General features: G+C 43.3%; 1 protein-coding gene across 4 annotated transcripts in view; it reads left to right on the top strand.

Annotated features, from left to right (window-relative positions):
- LOC115098931 (mucin-19-like) overlaps window positions 1-18590 on the top strand; it is a 308825-nt gene that overhangs the window by 120105 nt on the left and 170130 nt on the right. For all 4 annotated transcript variants that reach the window (XM_029616058.1, XM_029616060.1, XM_029616057.1 and 1 more), the window contains 3 exons: window positions 1642-1674; window positions 3702-3734; window positions 6848-6880. In XM_029616058.1, coding sequence (XP_029471918.1) covers window positions 1642-1674; window positions 3702-3734; window positions 6848-6880 — 99 coding nt within the window. The remainder of the gene's footprint in view (window positions 1-1641; window positions 1675-3701; window positions 3735-6847; window positions 6881-18590) is intronic.

The raw sequence follows: 18590 nt of genomic DNA, 5'->3' as shown, positions 1-18590 counted from the left end.
TGGAACAAAGTCAGCATGGCTTTACCCAGGGCAAGTCTTGCCTCACAAATCTGCTTCACTTTTTTGAAGGAGTTAATAAAAATGTGGATAAAGGTGAACCGGTAGATATAGTATACTTGGATTTTCAGAAGGCGTTTGACAAAGTTCCTCATGAGAGGCTTCTAGGAAAAGTAAAAAGTCATGGGATAGGTGGTGATGTCCTTTCGTGGATTGCAAACTGGCTAAAAGACAGGAAACAGAGAGTAGGATAAAATGGGCAATTTTCTCAGTGGAAGGGAGTGCTCAGTGGAGTGCCTCAGGGATCTGTATTGGGACCCTTACTGTTCAATATATTTATAAATGATCTGGAAAGAAATACGACGAGTGAGATAATCAAATTTGCAGATGACACAAAATTGTTCAGAGTAGTTAAATCACAAGCAGATTGTGATAAATTGCAGGAAGACCTTGTGAGACTGGAAAATTGGGCATCCAAATGGCAGATGAAATTTAATGTGGATAAGTACAAGGTGATGCATATAGGGAAAAATAACCCATGCTATAATTACACAATGTTGGGTTCCATATTAGGTGCTACAACCCAAGAAAGAGATCTAGGTGTCATAGTGGATAACACATTGAAATCGTCGGTGCAGTGTGCTGCGGCAGTCAAAAAAGCAAACAGAATGTTGGGAATTATTAGAAAAGGAATGATGAATAAAACGGAAAATGTCATAATGCCTCTGTATCGCTCCATGGTGAGACCGCACCTTGAATACTGTGTACAATTCTGGTCGCCGCATCTCAAAAAAGATATAATTGCGATGGAGAAGGTACAGAAAAGGGCTACCAAAATGATAAGTGGAATGGAACAACTCCCCTATGAGGAAAGACTAAAGAGGTTAGGACTTTTCAGCTTGGAGAAGAGACTACTGAGGGGGGGATATGATAGAGGTGTTTAAAATCATGAGAGGTCTAGAACGGGTAGATGTGAATCGGTTATTTACTCTTTCGGATAGTAGAAAGACTAGGGGGCACTCCATGAAGTTAGCATGTGGCACATTTAAAACTAATCGGAGAAAGTTCTTTTTTACTCAATGCACAATTAAACTCTGGAATTTGTTGCCAGAGAATGTGGTTCGTGCAGTTAGTATAGCTGTGTTTAAAAAAGGATTGGATAAGTTCTTGGAGGAGAAGTCCATTACCTGCTATTAAGTTTGCCTAGAGAATACCCACTACCATTATCAACGGTAACATGGAATAGACTTAGTTTTGGGGTACTTGCCAGGTTCTTATGGCCTGGATTGGCCACTGTTGGAAACAGGATCCTGGGCTTGATGGACCCTTGGTCTGACCCAGTATGGCATATTCTTATGTTCTTATGTTCTTATTTCTGTGCAAATACTGAGAAAATGAAGGAATGCCCATGCCATACTGAGACCATGCCCATACCTGTCACCATTGTTTTGGCTCATACCTAGAGATACACGTGAGTTCGCATGATTTTTAAAATCTGTTCAGCACATGCGGTCTTGAACTCTGTACGTATCTCCTAGTTTTGGCATTTGTAGGCTGTTTAAAAAGAAATCCTAATATTTTCAAACTTTGTACATTCTATTATTTCTTATCAATTCTAACCTAAACATTGTGTTATTTTCATAGGATCAAGTACAATATCAGGACCATCAACAACAGGTAATTCTTATCTCTCTGCAATTGTTTTAACTTGTTCTGCTTCCATGTAGTTGAGATGCTTATGCTTCTCTTATTAAGTTACGTATTTGCATTCCAATTAAATATTCAAAATACAAATTTCCTTTTTTTCAATAAACTACTGTCATGGGAGTCATTTACCAAGGTGCCATAGCCAATTATCGCATGCGTTAGGACATTATCACACATGATACATGTACCTGAAGACTGAAGACTGGAGGATAGCAAATGTAACCCAATATTTAAAAAGGGCTCCAGGGGCGATCCGGGAAACTACAGACCGGTTAGCCTGACTTCAGTGCCAGGAAAAATAGTGGAAAGTGTTTTAAACATCAAAATCACAGAACATATAGAAAGACATGGTTTAATGGAACAAAGTCAGCATGGCTTTACCCAGGGCAAGTCTTGCCTCACAAATCTGCTTCACTTTTTTGAAGGAGTTAATAAAAATGTGGATAAAGGTGAACCGGTAGATATAGTATACTTGGATTTTCAGAAGGCGTTTGACAAAGTTCCTCATGAGAGGCTTCTAGGAAAAGTAAAAAGTCATGGGATAGGTGGTGATGTCCTTTCGTGGATTGCAAACTGGCTAAAAGACAGGAAACAGAGAGTAGGATAAAATGGGCAATTTTCTCAGTGGAAGGGAGTGCTCAGTGGAGTGCCTCAGGGATCTGTATTGGGACCCTTACTGTTCAATATATTTATAAATGATCTGGAAAGAAATACGACGAGTGAGATAATCAAATTTGCAGATGACACAAAATTGTTCAGAGTAGTTAAATCACAAGCAGATTGTGATAAATTGCAGGAAGACCTTGTGAGACTGGAAAATTGGGCATCCAAATGGCAGATGAAATTTAATGTGGATAAGTACAAGGTGATGCATATAGGGAAAAATAACCCATGCTATAATTACACAATGTTGGGTTCCATATTAGGTGCTACAACCCAAGAAAGAGATCTAGGTGTCATAGTGGATAACACATTGAAATCGTCGGTGCAGTGTGCTGCGGCAGTCAAAAAAGCAAACAGAATGTTGGGAATTATTAGAAAAGGAATGATGAATAAAACGGAAAATGTCATAATGCCTCTGTATCGCTCCATGGTGAGACCGCACCTTGAATACTGTGTACAATTCTGGTCGCCGCATCTCAAAAAAGATATAATTGCGATGGAGAAGGTACAGAAAAGGGCTACCAAAATGATAAGTGGAATGGAACAACTCCCCTATGAGGAAAGACTAAAGAGGTTAGGACTTTTCAGCTTGGAGAAGAGACTACTGAGGGGGGATATGATAGAGGTGTTTAAAATCATGAGAGGTCTAGAACGGGTAGATGTGAATCGGTTATTTACTCTTTCGGATAGTAGAAAGACTAGGGGGCACTCCATGAAGTTAGCATGTGGCACATTTAAAACTAATCGGAGAAAGTTCTTTTTTACTCAATGCACAATTAAACTCTGGAATTTGTTGCCAGAGAATGTGGTTCGTGCAGTTAGTATAGCTGTGTTTAAAAAAGGATTGGATAAGTTCTTGGAGGAGAAGTCCATTACCTGCTATTAAGTTTGCCTAGAGAATACCCACTACCATTATCAACGGTAACATGGAATAGACTTAGTTTTGGGGGTACTTGCCAGGTTCTTATGGCCTGGATTGGCCACTGTTGGAAACAGGATCCTGGGCTTGATGGACCCTTGGTCTGACCCAGTATGGCATATTCTTATGTTCTTATGTTCTTATTTCTGTGCAAATACTGAGAAAATGAAGGAATGCCCATGCCATACTGAGACCATGCCCATACCTGTCACCATTGTTTTGGCTCATACCTAGAGATACACGTGAGCTCGCATGATTTTTAAAATCTGTTCAGCACATGCGGTCTTGAACTCTGTACGTATCTCCTAGTTTTGGCATTTGTAGGCTGTTTAAAAAGAAATCCTAATATTTTCAAACTTTGTACATTCTATTATTTCTTATCAATTCTAACCTAAACATTGTGTTATTTTCATAGGATCAAGTACAATATCAGGACCATCAACAACAGGTAATTCTTATCTCTCTGCAATTGTTTTAACTTGTTCTGCTTCCATGTAGTTGAGATGCTTATGCTTCTCTTATTAAGTTACGTATTTGCATTCCAATTAAATATTCAAAATACAAATTTCCTTTTTTTCAATAAACTACTGTCATGGGAGTCATTTACCAAGGTGCCATAGCCAATTATCGCATGCGTTAGGACATTATCACACATGATACATGTACCTGAAGACTGAAGACTGGAGGATAGCAAATGTAACCCAATATTTAAAAAGGGCTCCAGGGGCGATCCGGGAAACTACAGACCGGTTAGCCTGACTTCAGTGCCAGGAAAAATAGTGGAAAGTGTTTTAAACATCAAAATCACAGAACATATAGAAAGACATGGTTTAATGGAACAAAGTCAGCATGGCTTTACCCAGGGCAAGTCTTGCCTCACAAATCTGCTTCACTTTTTTGAAGGAGTTAATAAAAATGTGGATAAAGGTGAACCGGTAGATATAGTATACTTGGATTTTCAGAAGGCATTTGACAAAGTTCCTCATGAGAGGCTTCTAGGAAAAGTAAAAAGTCATGGGATAGGTGGTGATGTCCTTTCGTGGATTGCAAACTGGCTAAAAGACAGGAAACAGAGAGTAGGATAAAATGGGCAATTTTCTCAGTGGAAGGGAGTGCTCAGTGGAGTGCCTCAGGGATCTGTATTGGGACCCTTACTGTTCAATATATTTATAAATGATCTGGAAAGAAATACGACGAGTGAGATAATCAAATTTGCAGATGACACAAAATTGTTCAGAGTAGTTAAATCACAAGCAGATTGTGATAAATTGCAGGAAGACCTTGTGAGACTGGAAAATTGGGCATCCAAATGGCAGATGAAATTTAATGTGGATAAGTGCAAGGTGATGCATATAGGGAAAAATAACCCATGCTATAATTACACAATGTTGGGTTCCATATTAGGTGCTACAACCCAAGAAAGAGATCTAGGTGTCATAGTGGATAACACATTGAAATCGTCGGTGCAGTGTGCTGCGGCAGTCAAAAAAGCAAACAGAATGTTGGGAATTATTAGAAAAGGAATGATGAATAAAACGGAAAATGTCATAATGCCTCTGTATCGCTCCATGGTGAGACCGCACCTTGAATACTGTGTACAATTCTGGTCGCCGCATCTCAAAAAAGATATAATTGCGATGGAGAAGGTACAGAAAAGGGCTACCAAAATGATAAGGGGAATGGAACAACTCCCCTATGAGGAAAGACTAAAGAGGTTAGGACTTTTCAGCTTGGAGAAGAGACTACTGAGGGGGGATATGATAGAGGTGTTTAAAATCATGAGAGGTCTAGAACGGTTAGATGTGAATCGGTTATTTACTCTTTCGGATAGTAGAAAGACTAGGGGGCACTCCATGAAGTTAGCATGTGGCACATTTAAAACTAATCGGAGAAAGTTCTTTTTTACTCAATGCACAATTAAACTCTGGAATTTTTTGCCAGAGAATGTGGTTCGTGCAGTTAGTATAGCTGTGTTTAAAAAAGGATTGGATAAGTTCTTGGAGGAGAAGTCCATTACCTGCTATTAAGTTTGCCTAGAGAATACCCACTACCATTATCAACGGTAACATGGAATAGACTTAGTTTTGGGGTACTTGCCAGGTTCTTATGGCCTGGATTGGCCACTGTTGGAAACAGGATGCTGGGCTTGATGGACCCTTGGTCTGACCCAGTATGGCATTTTCTTATGTTTTTATGTTCTTAATGCATGTGATAAATAGATTTTCATGGTAATAAAATTTAAATTAGGGAAAGGGGTGGAGTTAGGGTGAAGTTTGGGGATTTTTGGGAAATGGGGCGGTGACAGTGCTGCTGGCACTAATGTTTTGGACATTATTCCGGGTAGTGGCGCGTGATATAATACTACTTTTTTGTGTAGCACTATGGGTGCGATAGTGTGCGGCACGGACTCATCATCGCAGGCAAAAAACACACCTCCGTGATGCTGCCAGTTATACACTAGTGCCTTCTCTCTCTCTCTCTCTCTCTCTCTCCTGATAGCTAGGCTGGCTCTCCAGGAGTTTCAAAACTACTAAAACCAGCATTTGAGCAACATGCAGTAAAGCCCTAATGAAAAAGGTGTAGTTAAAGCCATGCAATAGTGCTTCACAAAACGGTGAACCTGCCCCTAACTCCTCCACTTTTTCTGATTTGCATCCCACCATGCATTATGGTACTATCACATGTGTTAAAGGTGCTTAACGTGTGCGAAAACGCCATAACGCTATTTGATAAATGACCCTGCTTGTTAGCAAATTAGTTCAGTACTATATTAGAAAAGAATAAACAGGACAAAAGTATTTTATTTAAGTAAGTTTTATAATTAAGATATTACTAGATTCAAATGAGAGTATGAGTAATATTAATATTGGGAAGACATGATCTTCACAACATCACTTCTGCTAAGGTCGCCTTTGATGGCTTCAGGTGGGGGGGGGGGGGGGGGAGACTTTTTCTGCAATTGTGGAACACCAGGATTCAGTCCAGTGGGGAATAACAAAGCTGGGAGGCCCAAGGGGGAGATTTGCTGTCAACCAGACAGAAATCCACATCAAACTTTTGTTCCCAAAGAAAAACGGGAGTCAACAATTACAGTCCAGTTAGGGGAGGATAAAAACAGGAAAACATCTTCAGTAATCCAAGATCAAAATTGTATCTTCAAAATGCAGCTTTCACTTCAGACTCCAATAACTTTTTCATAGTTCTATCCACTTCTAAACTGACCTCTTTTCAGAGCTTTTCCAGTCCATTCCCACCAAATAAATATTTCTTAGTTTTGTAGTATGGTCAAGTAAATGTTTTCAAGCAACCTCCATGTTTAAAATACATTATTTGCACTGTTTATTACAGAAATTTGAATTTCCCTGGGACTGAGACACTTATAGTTAACTCATGGGGAAAATAAATTTTATAAAAGAGAAATTTATAGCATATTTTTATAGTAATTAAAATCAATTTTTTATTGTTCTTTAATATGAATGAAAGAGAGTGCTAGGCTCTACTGAAATCAAAGGAAATCTTGCTTCTGTTCTAAACGAATTGTATTTTATTTGTATGAAACAGGGACTCCAAAAGATACGTCTCCAGCTGATTCTGGTAAGAGCCTTCACCACAGTTTTGACATTGTGCAGTAATCTTTTGAAGCAGGCTATTAGAAAATAGTGTTATTGCGCTGCTAGTTCTCTGAGGACTTCTCTTTATAGACATTGTTAAACTGGCAGGGAGAATCAGATTCATCACCAAATAATGTTCTTAGTCGTGTGTAAGCATAAATTAAAGTTACCTTTTAGGGTGGGACCATTAAACTTTCATAATATGAAACATTAGATATTTCTTTCTATAGATATTTACCACAGTTAATGTAATGTGATTTTCTTCAATTGTTAGTATACAAAATAAGGATATATAATTTTGACTACAGAATTTTGAGAGGAAACTGGAGACTTTTTAGGTTGTGGGCACTATACAGTAAAAACCTCTGCTGTTGGGGTTCTCTGAAATAAGATGCTTAGAGCCAACAGCTGTAGAGAAAAGCTTTCTATTAAATGTTATAAAATAATATAAATATTAAATAATAAAGTACATTATGGAGAGGCAGAGTGCCACACAAGGCACCAGCATAACCTCCCTCCCAAATGATTTTACTGATAATGAAGCATTATATAGTATTAATAGTTGTATATTTCCAACCCTTAAACCAGGTTACATAATTGTCATAATTTCTATGATTGGTCTTCTATTATATATACATAATCTGAATGACTGTATGGTAATTTGCTCTCATTCTCTAAGTTTATTAATCCTTGTATTATGATTCCCCTCCGTAGCTGGAGCTACGGGAGGCCTCTCAACTTTCTCTGGAGGCCGCTCTGAAGCTGGGGCCTCGCCGGATCTGGTTGCCTAGGTTTTGCTCCATGGTCTGGGAGGCCTTCGATATCCTGAGGCCTGCTTCAGTCTCCGCCTGGACTTCCTGGTTTGGGCCCCACCCTTCTCCATAGGGGTTGGCCCGCAGCTCTTCTCTCCAATTATAGGGCCAGCTAGGTGTGGCTTATCGGAACTCCTCCCAGGGAGTTGCTTGTTCCTGTCCTATAAAAGGACTTCCTCTTCACTCAGTCCTTGCTTCAGCAATGGTGCTAGTCTACCTAGGCTATGTCTCCTTTGGACTTCCTGATGTTCCTGCTTGCTCCTGATGTTCCAGTCCTGATGCTCCAGGATGTGGGACCCATGCCTCTGAGAGTTCCTGCTTCTGTTCTGAGTTCCTAGGCTCTTACTTATGATTCCTAGTTCCAACTCTGGAAGACCTGAGGCGTTTCCACTACCCTGTGCTGAGTGACTTCCTGAGCTTCTCCCGCTCTTCTCGTGGTCCGCGCCCAGCCTCTTGGCTGTTTAGGGTGCGAAGGAGACAGTGTGGTCTGCGACCATCCATTGGGGCCGCCCGTTGGCAATGGATTGGTAGGGTGCCTGAGGGTCCTGCTCATCCCTCTTGTTCCTGTCTTCATCCTGACCTCCTCTGTGCTTTGCTCCAAGTTCCAAGGCCTTGCTTTCTCTGCTTCAGTCCTGTGCCAACCTGACCTCCGTCCGGCCTTCCGCCTCTGCTGCTCCCTGCGGCAGGTCCGAAAGGGCTGGGAACGGTCGGAGGACTGTTCAGAGACCCCATAATAGTGTGGTCTCCCAGGGCATGTAGGTCGGTGGAGTGGCCGGGACTTGGACCATCTTCACCACTGCAAGGGCACACCTCACTTCTCTTCCACCTAGAGAGCCTTAGTATGCTAAACCTCGAGTGTTTGCTCAAGACTGACGCTAGTCATAATACCTTGTCTGGTATGTAAATGTTTCTTGGAATTTTGCAGCATTAGCAGCTTTGTGTCCATTCTAAGAATGTTTTTTATAACTTTAGATGGAATGTCAACTGGCTTTGTCCTTGTTCTAGATATGTTTATATGACCCTGTGGTCCAGTTCTTTTTGCATTTTTATCTATCTTATAGCATACAAGGTTTTAGTATAAATGTCATGTGTCAATGTTATACTTCTTAAAGGCTGCCTATGATCAAAAATCAAAAACGTAGGTGAACAGAAATAATGACTTCTTGTGTGACATGTCAAAAAGTATTTCACTGTGACTAGGGGCCTATGAGCATCCACATCACTGCCACCTCTAGACAATGTTGCTTCTGTCAACCTTCTCTCCCTAAAGGTCAGACAACAGATAGTGGGGTTGATATTCAGCCACTTAGCGGCTTGCTACGTTAGCCTGGATATTTAGTGGCATGGCAGTGCTGCTGAATATACCCAGCTATCTTAAAGGTAGCCGGATAAGTATATCTGGTTAACTTTAGGACAGCCTTATGGCACAACTAGAATTAGCCAGATAAGTTAACTGACTAACTCTGAATATTGGAGTTAGCTGGTTAACTTATCCAGCTAACTTTGCTCCTCCCCTGACCACCTATCGCCTGCTCAAGACACACCCTTGATTTATATGACTAAATTGTAGCCAGATAATGAGTTATCTGTTAAATGGCTTTTGAATATCAGCATCATCAGGTCTAAGCCTTAAGGCACAGCTTCACAATTCCTTGCAGAAGCTGCTGGGTAGATTCTGCAGCAAGAATTAGAACATTTTGATATATATTATCAAATATTTCGGTCTTTTATATTTTAAAAATAAAGTAGTTTAAAGTTTCCATCCTTGTTTCTGTCTGTATAATTTGTTGGGGTTTTACTTGATAAGGAAAAGGGATCTTAAATACCAGCTCAGGGTGGAGGAGAGGAGATGAGAAAATGAGAGGACCAAGGGATGGGAGAGGAGAGGGAGGATGACCAGCAACAGGATGAAGAGAAGGTGAAAGGACTGGGGATGGAAGGAGAGAGTAGAGTGAAAAAGAGAGGGGGATGGGGATGGAGAGGGAGAGAGGACTGGCAATGGGGAAGATCAAGAAAGAGGAGAAAGATAATATAGAAGAGAATCAAGAAACTGGGATGAAGGAAAGAGGAAGGAGGGAAGATCTGGGATTGAGGAAGGGCAGAAAAGAATAGGATAGGGATCAGAAGAGGGAGGATCTGGGATCAGAGGTTGGGATGGGTTGGAGGATATATGGGAAGAAAGGAGAGGTAGGAAGAATGGGAGGTTATCAAGAGAGGGAGGATCCTAACTGTTGTGGGGGAAATGATTTGTCCCTATTCTGCTCTGATTTAATCCCCTCTTGCATCTCCAACCCCTCTCTAGCTTCCCATTCAATCTGACATACATATCACACACCTGATGCGGATCCTTCTCCATCCATCAATCCCACTCTCTCACTTATAGACATGTCACCCCTGGCCAATTCCCTCTCATCCTCTATCCCCTCTTCTCAACCAAAATGGTTCCTTCTCAGGCTGGCTTAACCTCCCCAAAATGATTTGTCTGTGCTCCCCCAGCCTCCTTATCCCCAGCTGATTCCCCATGACCTGTCTCTTAGCCAGTCCTGCCCTCCTACAAAATCCCCTGTCATTCCCTCCGCTTCATCCCACTCCAACCCTGTAATCTCCCTTTCATTCCCAGTTTATTTCTCCTTTAGTGCTGCTGATCAGGACCAGCAAGAGGAGGAAAGCAACAGCAGTGAAAGGACATCAGGGAGGGGCTGGATTAGGAAGAAAAACAGATTTTCTTGGTTCTGTCCCCTTCGGCCTCACTTTTCTCCTCTTATTCCTTGCACATTGTCTGAGAAGGAAGGGAAAAAAGGAGAGGAGAAGCTGGAGCAGAATGAGGCTCAGTGGGTAACAAATTGTGATCTTAATTATTTTGAACAGAACATATATAGGTTACAGTTTGTGCTCAGGGAAGTGACTGACCTTATTGTTTCAGTCTTAATTGTTTCTCTTCATTCTAGATTATGGATCCCCTTCTTTTATGGTCATACCTGGGAACTCACTTTGACCCATAGATTCTGGAATTCTAACAGAATTACTAGATTTCCAGACCAATAACTGAAGGCTCCAGGTGCCCTGCTACTGCTTTTAGTGAAGAAGCCTGTACGGCCCGCAGAAACTACATTGCATTCAATTGGCCTGTATGAGCCAATCGGCTGCCTCCTCCCTTCTTCCTACCCCTATGGGCTAATCAGAGGCCTCCTCTCTTTTTCCTGTAGAACCAACCCACCCTCCAGGCAGGAAGAAGTCAGGAGGCCTCTGATTAGCCTGCAAGGGCAAGAAAGGGGAGTCCCATTGGATAGGGAGTATATATATATTAGAGATGTGAATCGTGTCCTCGATCGTCTTAACGATCGATTTCGGCTGGGAGGGGGAGGGAATCGTATCGTCGCCGTTTGGGTGTTTAGATTATCGTGAAAATCGTTAAAATCGTGAACTGGCACACTAAAACCCCCTAAACCCACCCCCGACCCTTTAAATTAAATCCCCCCCCCCCCCAAATGCCTTAATACTTCATCAACTTTGGGAGGGAAGTACTTACTTGCCCTAAACCAATGGCAGGAAAACCGGCACACTAAAACCCCCTAAAACCCACCCCCGACCCTTTAAATTAAATCCCCCACCCTCCCGAACCCCCCCAAATGCCTTAAATTACCTGGGGGTCCAGCGGCGGTCCGGAACGGGCTCCTGCAATTGAATTGTGTTGTCTTCAGCCGGCGCCATTTTGCAAAATGGCGCTGGCTGAAGACAACACAATTCAATTGCAGGAGCCCTTTCCGGACCGCCGCTGGACCCCCAGGTAATTTAAGGCATTTGGGGGGGGGAGGGTTCGGGAGGGTGGGGGATTTAATTTAAAGGGTTGGGGTGGGTTTTAGGGGGTTTTAGTGTGCCGGTTTTCCTGCCCTCCCCCTTCCCCCGATTTACGATTTTTTAACGATAAATCGGGGGAATTGGTATTGTATCGTGGCCCTAACGATTTTTGACGATTTAAAATATATCGGACGATATTTTAAATCGTCAAAAAACGATTCACATCCCTAATATATATATATATGAGGGGGCCATGTGTGTGTAGGGGGAGGGATTGTATGGGAGGAGAGTCATGTGTATATGGGAGGGGAGTGTATGTGAGGGGACATGTTTATGAAAATGAGCTTGTTTGAATGTGAGAGCATGAGAGTGAACATGCAAGTATGTTAGAGTGCATGCGTATGAAACAGGAGACTCGACTTTCCCTCTCCCCCTCTAATCGATGAAAATCTCAGGGTGACTATAAATAAAAAGTTCCCAGGTATGCTTATGATCCATATGCATAGATACAGCAAGTATGTTAGAGTGAATGTGTATGAAACAGGAGACTCGACCTGTCCTCTCCTCCTCTAATCGATGAAAATCTCAGGGTGACTATAAATAAAAAGTTCCCAGGTATGCTTATGATCCGTATGCATAGATACAACTGGAAATACTCTCACTTCACCTTGTGGATAAATGTCAAACTACATTTGACTTATAGAGCTTCTTTCTCAACATGAACCAGAGGGCTGTTCCCTGCTCAGTGAAATTCAGCACAGCTGGAAAGCTGCAAATTTCTTGCTAACTCCACCCGTTTTTCCCTCCTTTCCCCCAGATTTTTTGCCACCCTAGGTACAGGTCTAATGTGCCTGTTGGCAAATCCAAACCTGGCAACATCAGAATAAGCCAGTGATGATATAGTGTTTTAGCTTTCAAGATCACACAAATGTTTTGCATTCCCATCTGAAGAAGGGACCTATGTCATAAACCCACTCTATCTCCATCGGTTCTCCTGCTCTCCAGCTCCCTCACTCACTTCATGTTCCCCCTTGCACCTGAAGTCAGGTATTGAATGATTATATAAATGTCCAAAGTTGAAAACCATGGTTGGAGCGTTTAATAATTACAGAATCTAACACAGTTTCAACATAAAAAGCAACAATAGCTCAAACCTTCAGCAACTGAGGCACACAGCATTTACATAAAAAAATAAACAAAGACACATGCTACATCACGATGAATTATGTCATCATCTTTGGAGCAGGGGAGCGACATCCTTACTTCTCGTGGACAGGTCATATGAAGGCTGTCATACCATTAGACTATCTGCTCAGGAAGTTGTCCAAAGGCCTCTTTCCCCTTTTCATAGCTGTTGGTACTTGTAAATAATGAATTTTCCCTATTTTGCTCCTTCTGTTCCTTGCAGGGAGGTCTGCTCCAGCTTACTGAAGACTGAAAGTGGCTCAATCTCTTATTCATTCTTATTTCATTCTTGGGATTTGTGGCCTTATCTCACCCACTGAATATTGAGAGTAGACCAACCTCTATCCTTGGTATTGTTTGAAACCCGACATGGGAGATCCCATTTCAGCTATTGAGGATTGGTCTGACCTATTCCTTCTATTAATTATTCCTCAGAAGGGAGTCTCTACTGTGATTAAAGAGATGCATGAATGTCTCAACCTGCCTTTTGTTTGCTGCTTGTCCATTTTCACTTTGCTGGTGACTACAGAAGCTCAAAAATGCCTTGGCCATTTTTGCCTTTATTTAAATCTATATGCTCCTTAAGCTCATCAAAACTGTTAATCTATCCCTGATGGGGAGGGGATAGATAAACTGAATCAGGGATGGGATGAGTGGGAAGATTTCCATGTATCAGTACTAAGCAGCATGGGACCTGGCCTTAAGATGCCCAGGATTGTCTGTGATGAAGTGATCCTGTTTTCCCCTTTTGTATGTTCAGGACCAGGTATTTAGCCTGGTCCACTTTAACACCTACAGAGGGAGAGAGCTTTGTGAGTGGAACCCTGATGGGAGGGAAATAAAGTTGTGAGCCTAGCCGGGATCAGGAGGCCCCTGTGTCTCCTGGAGAAGGCAGCTCCTGTAAAAATATCTCTGACCTAAGTTGAAGCTACTGGAAGAGTACTACATAGGTAGGCAGTCATTGTTATGCTTAAAGCTCTGTTAAATGTTAATAAAGTGAAATTTCAAGAGAAAAATCTGGAGTCAGCATGTTTTCTGACTCCAGAGAGTGAAGATCCTCACATGTGGTGTCAGGTTTGGGACTTTTTTCTATGCTTGGCACACAAAAACCCCAAGTCTCCATGGGAGCATGCATCAGAGTGTAGTACTAAGGAGTTTCAATAGTCTAGGTTTCAGAAGATTGGAGTTTGCAATACAGTACTGTTATAATTTGGCTTAAAAGATGGGCCCTGAGATGTAGCAAGAGATGCCTCCACCCACAGAGAAGAGCCCTGTGGGGACTTGCCACGATAGGTGACTCCCAGCAGTAACACACACAGAGGAAAGAGGATTTTTATTATACTGCCAATGCTGAATATAGCCCGAAGAGCGGGCAGAGAACCTCTGTTTAGAGGAGGATTTGTCCAGCTGTAATGTCTGTCAGTATTCCGTAGCGTGGATCATGCTGAGAGGCGCTCTCACCGAGTTGGTATAGAAGGTAGATCCAGTAGTGGTCCACAGAGTGGGGTTCGCTGAGAATCCACACAATAGTTGGTAGGCCAGAGAGGTAGATCTGGTAGTGGTCTGCAGAGCGGGGTACGCCGAGAATCCACACTGTAGATGGTGAGAGAAGTAGAGAGACAAGCTGGATAGCAATGGTACTCACTCTGAGGAAGTGCAGGCAATTGTAGACAGGGTCTTCTGAGGAGTGGAGAACCAGAACGTAGAAAGGCCCCCGTGGAGCGGGTACCTAAGGCGTTCAAGCTGGAACTGAAGTAAACCCCGAAGGGAGAAGGTCCAGAGCGCGGCAAGGCCCCTGAGGAGTTGGTACCTAAGACATCTGCGGCAATAACTCAGGAACAATGAGCGTCTGTAATGAAGCGAAATCAGCAGGAAGGGAATCCTTGCTAACTCGTAGGAAGGAAGGTGAAGAGAGGTTACATACATGCAGGCGGATGACGTCATGTGGAGGGGACGCCTCCGAGGTTCCCGCCATGACGTGCTTAAGAGGAGGGCTGGCGTGCATGCGCATGTGCCATAAGTGATTCCTGACTCAAAATGGCGAACACAATCGCCCACACCGACCCGGGGACACCAGGGAGGTCGGCATTCAGAGGCGGAGGCAGCTATATTCCCAAGAATCACTAGAACTGAAAGAAGAGAGGTGAGCAACAAAGGGTGCAACCATCTGCGACCGACAGGCGCAACAGTACCCCCTTCTTCGGGCCCCTCCCAGGGGGTTTAGGCTTCCTTAGATGAGTCTGGTGGAATTGCTGAATCAGCTCCTTATCAAGAAAGTTAACAGCAGGTTCCCAGGAGTTCTCCTCTGGCCTGTATCCTTCCCATGAAATCAAATACTCCCAGTGTTTACCTAAGAGAGGTAAACACATTTGGTATGTATTTGGTAAGTATTTGGTACGTATTTGATTAAATACCAAGTAGATGACATCATCCAGGATGTCATCTGCTTGGTACATAATATCTTCCTTTGCATCTAGAGGTACTAGGTCTGGAGTCTTGGTGGAAAACTCAGAAAGTATGAGAGGCTTCAAAAGTGACACATGGAAGGCATTGTATATCTTAATAGAGGAAGGCAATTTCAAACTGTAGATTAAGGCTCCTAGGCGATGAAGGACGGTGAAGGGTCTGATGTAACGTGGCGTAAAACATGCAGAAGGCAGCTTGAGATGGAGGAATCTAGTACTGAGCCATACCTTATCTCCTGGCTGGAATTGAGGTGCCTCTCTGTGGTGAGCGTCATAATTCTCTTGGCCTTTTGTCCTGCTTTGAGCAAAAGATATTTGGTCTGTCTCCAAAGTTGTTGAAGTTCCACTGTGGTGGTCTGGGCTGCTGGAGAAGTTACAGATAGAGGTAGAGGCAGTGGAGGTAACGGCTGTCGACCATAGATGATTTGAAAAGGAGTAGACCCAGTGGCAGAAGCAGGATAGGAGTTCAGGACGAACTCAGCCCAGGGAAGTAAATCTGCCCAGTTGCTTTGCCTGGAGTTCACATATGAACAAATTAATTGTTTGAGTGTCCGATTCATTCTCTCCATCTGCCCATTAGATTGCGGGTGGTAGGCTGAAGTCAGATCCAAGAAGATGTCAAATTTTCGACAAAGTGCTCTCCAGAATTTGGCTGTAAACTGTACGTCTCTGTCCGAAAGAATATGTTTGGGCATGCCATGTAGACGGAAGATGTGTTTTACAAACAGTTTGGCTAGTTCATGGACAGATGGTAGCCCAGGCAGTGCCACGAAATGCGCCATCTTCGAGAAGCAGTCTACAGTAACCCATATCATGTTGTTTCCATTAGAAGGTGGCAAGTCTACCACAAAATCAGTTGCGATGTGTGTCCAGGGTTCTCCAGGGTTCCTCAGGCACTGGCAAGGGTTGGAGAAGGCCCCAGGGACGTCTGGCAGGAGGCTTCTGTCTTGCGCAAGTAGCGCAGGATGCTACATATGCTTGTACATCTGCCTTCATTGTGGGCCACCAATAGAAGCGTTGTAACATAGCCAACATGTGGGCTTGTCCAGCGTGACCAGCCAAGCAGGAGTCATGTGCCCATTTCAAGAGTTTCTTTCTCATTCCACGAGCCACCACAGTCTTGCCAGTGAGAACTGAATAGGTGGCTACCAAGACTACCTTTTCTGGATTGATGATGTGGTGAGGTTCATCGGGTGCATCCTCGGGCAGAAAGGAGCGCAAGAGAGCGTCTGCCCAGACGTTTTTTTCTGCATGGCGATACTTGAGCAGGAAATCGAATCGGTTGAAGAATAGTGACCACCTGGCTTGTCGATGATTAAGCCGCTGCACATGATGCAAATATTCCAGGTTCTTGTGATCTGTACATACAGTTATTTGATGTTGAGTGCCTTCTAACCAGGGATGCCACTCCTCGAAGGCCAGCTTGATAGCCAACAGCTCTTTATCTCCGATACCATAGTTTTTCTCGGCAGGAGTAAACCGCTGAGAAAAAAATGAACAAGGGTGGAGTATGTTGGTATCACTGTTTTGGCTCAGCATAGCTCCTATGCCAACATCGGAGGTGTCGACTTCGACGATGAATGGGCATCGAGGATAATGGTGGCGAAGACAAGGATTTTTTTAGGAATACCTCCTTGAGGGTTTGAAAGGTGGCTACAGCTTCTGAAGACCACCGAGACAGGTTGGCACCTTTCCTAGTCGAGGCTGTAAGTGGTGCAGTTAAGGTGGAGAAGTGTTTGATGAACGTGTGATAGTAATTAGTAAAGCCGAGAAAGTGGCGTAGCACCTTTAGTCCAGTAGCTTGAGGCCAATCGTGTATACTTTTGAGTGTCCATCTGAAACCCTTCTTTGGAAACAATGTACCCCAGGAAAGGAACTGATTCTTGATGAAAGGCACATTTTTCGAGTTTTGCGTAGAGGTGGTTGTCCCCTAGTCTTCGTAGTACTTTTACCACATCAGCCTGATATGTCTGAAGATCTTGGGAGAAGATTAAGATGTCATCTAAATATACCACCACGCATTGGTACAACAGGTCTCACAGAATTTCATTCATCATATTCTGAAATGCTGGTGCATTGCACAAGCCAAACAGCATGACTAAGTACTCGAAGTGTCCATCACGGGTATTAAAAGCTGTTTTCAACTCATTCCCATGACAGATTCACACCAGGTTGTAGGCCCCTTTTAGATCTAGCTTGGTAAAGATCTTGGCCCCCTGGAGTCTATTAAATAGTTCAGATATCAGCGGTAGGGGATAGTGGTCTTTTATAGATATTTCATTGAGACCTCTGTAATCAATACAAGGGCGAAGGGATCCATCCTTCGTGCCAACAACAAAAAAAAAAAAACGGCGCCAGCCGGGGACTTAGAAGGTCTGATGAAACCTTTCTGCAGGTTTTCTTCAATATAGGCTGACATTGCCTTGGTCTCTGATAATGAGAGGGGATATACTCTTCCTCTTGAAGTTTCTGAGTTAGGATTTAGATTAATGCACAGTCAAAGGTTCTATGTGGTGGTAAGATGTCTGCTGCTTGCTTAGAAAAGACATCCTGAAAGGATGTGTATTGAGGCAGTAGGCTGGGCAGAGAAGGAATAATAAGCATGCAATGCAGAGGTGTAACTTTCTTCAGGCATCGCTCGTGACAGCTAGTTCCCCATTGTGATAGCTCCATCGTGGCCCAGGTGAACTGGGGTGTGTGATCTTGTAGCCAAGGTAGGCCGAGCACGACAGGGTGAATGACCTTGTTGAGAACTAGAAAGGAAATAGTCTCAGTATGCAGAGCTCCAGTGCGTAAGCATATGGGCTGAGTAGTAAGGGAAACTTCTCCAGGTAAGGGCTCGCCATGTATCGAAGAAAGCAGCAGTGGAGTAGCCGTAGGCGTGGTGGGAATCTGTAGGTGCTCTGCTAATCTTTTCAGAATAAAATTCCTGCCAGCACCTGAGTCCACAAGTGCAAGTGTCTGGAACTCGAGACTCCCAGAAATGAGAGAGATGGGGAGAGATAGTGGAGGAGAGGGTGTAGTCAGATCTAGGAAGAGTCCTCCAGCAGATCCTAGGTCTGCATGTTTCCCAGCCAGTTAGGGCAGGTTTGAACTGCATGGCCAGATTGTCCGCAGTACATGCAGAGGCCCATCCATTTTTCGATAGTGCCCATCCTTGGCAGTTAGATGGCTGCAGCCTAACTGCATAGGCTCGTCTTCTTCACTGGGTACGGAAGGCTGGGCTGAAGCCATATGCATGAGTCTAGGGTGGATACTTCTGGAGGTTTGTTTCTTAGGACTCTTTACCTCCTGGGTTCATTCGCATAATCAGCGATCAACTTTCCCAGCCAGATCAATGAGAGATTCCAGCGTGTCTGGCAAAACACGAGCCGCTAGTTCATCTTTTATACGGGAGTTGAGGTCCTCTAAGAATATAGCGCGTAGGCATCCC

This window comes from Rhinatrema bivittatum, chromosome 9 (genome assembly GCF_901001135.1).
Source record: "Rhinatrema bivittatum chromosome 9, aRhiBiv1.1, whole genome shotgun sequence".
Lineage (NCBI taxonomy): Eukaryota > Metazoa > Chordata > Amphibia > Gymnophiona > Rhinatrematidae > Rhinatrema > Rhinatrema bivittatum.
Note: the sequence above shows the minus strand (reverse complement) of the source record. Positions and strands in the feature narration are given on the sequence as shown.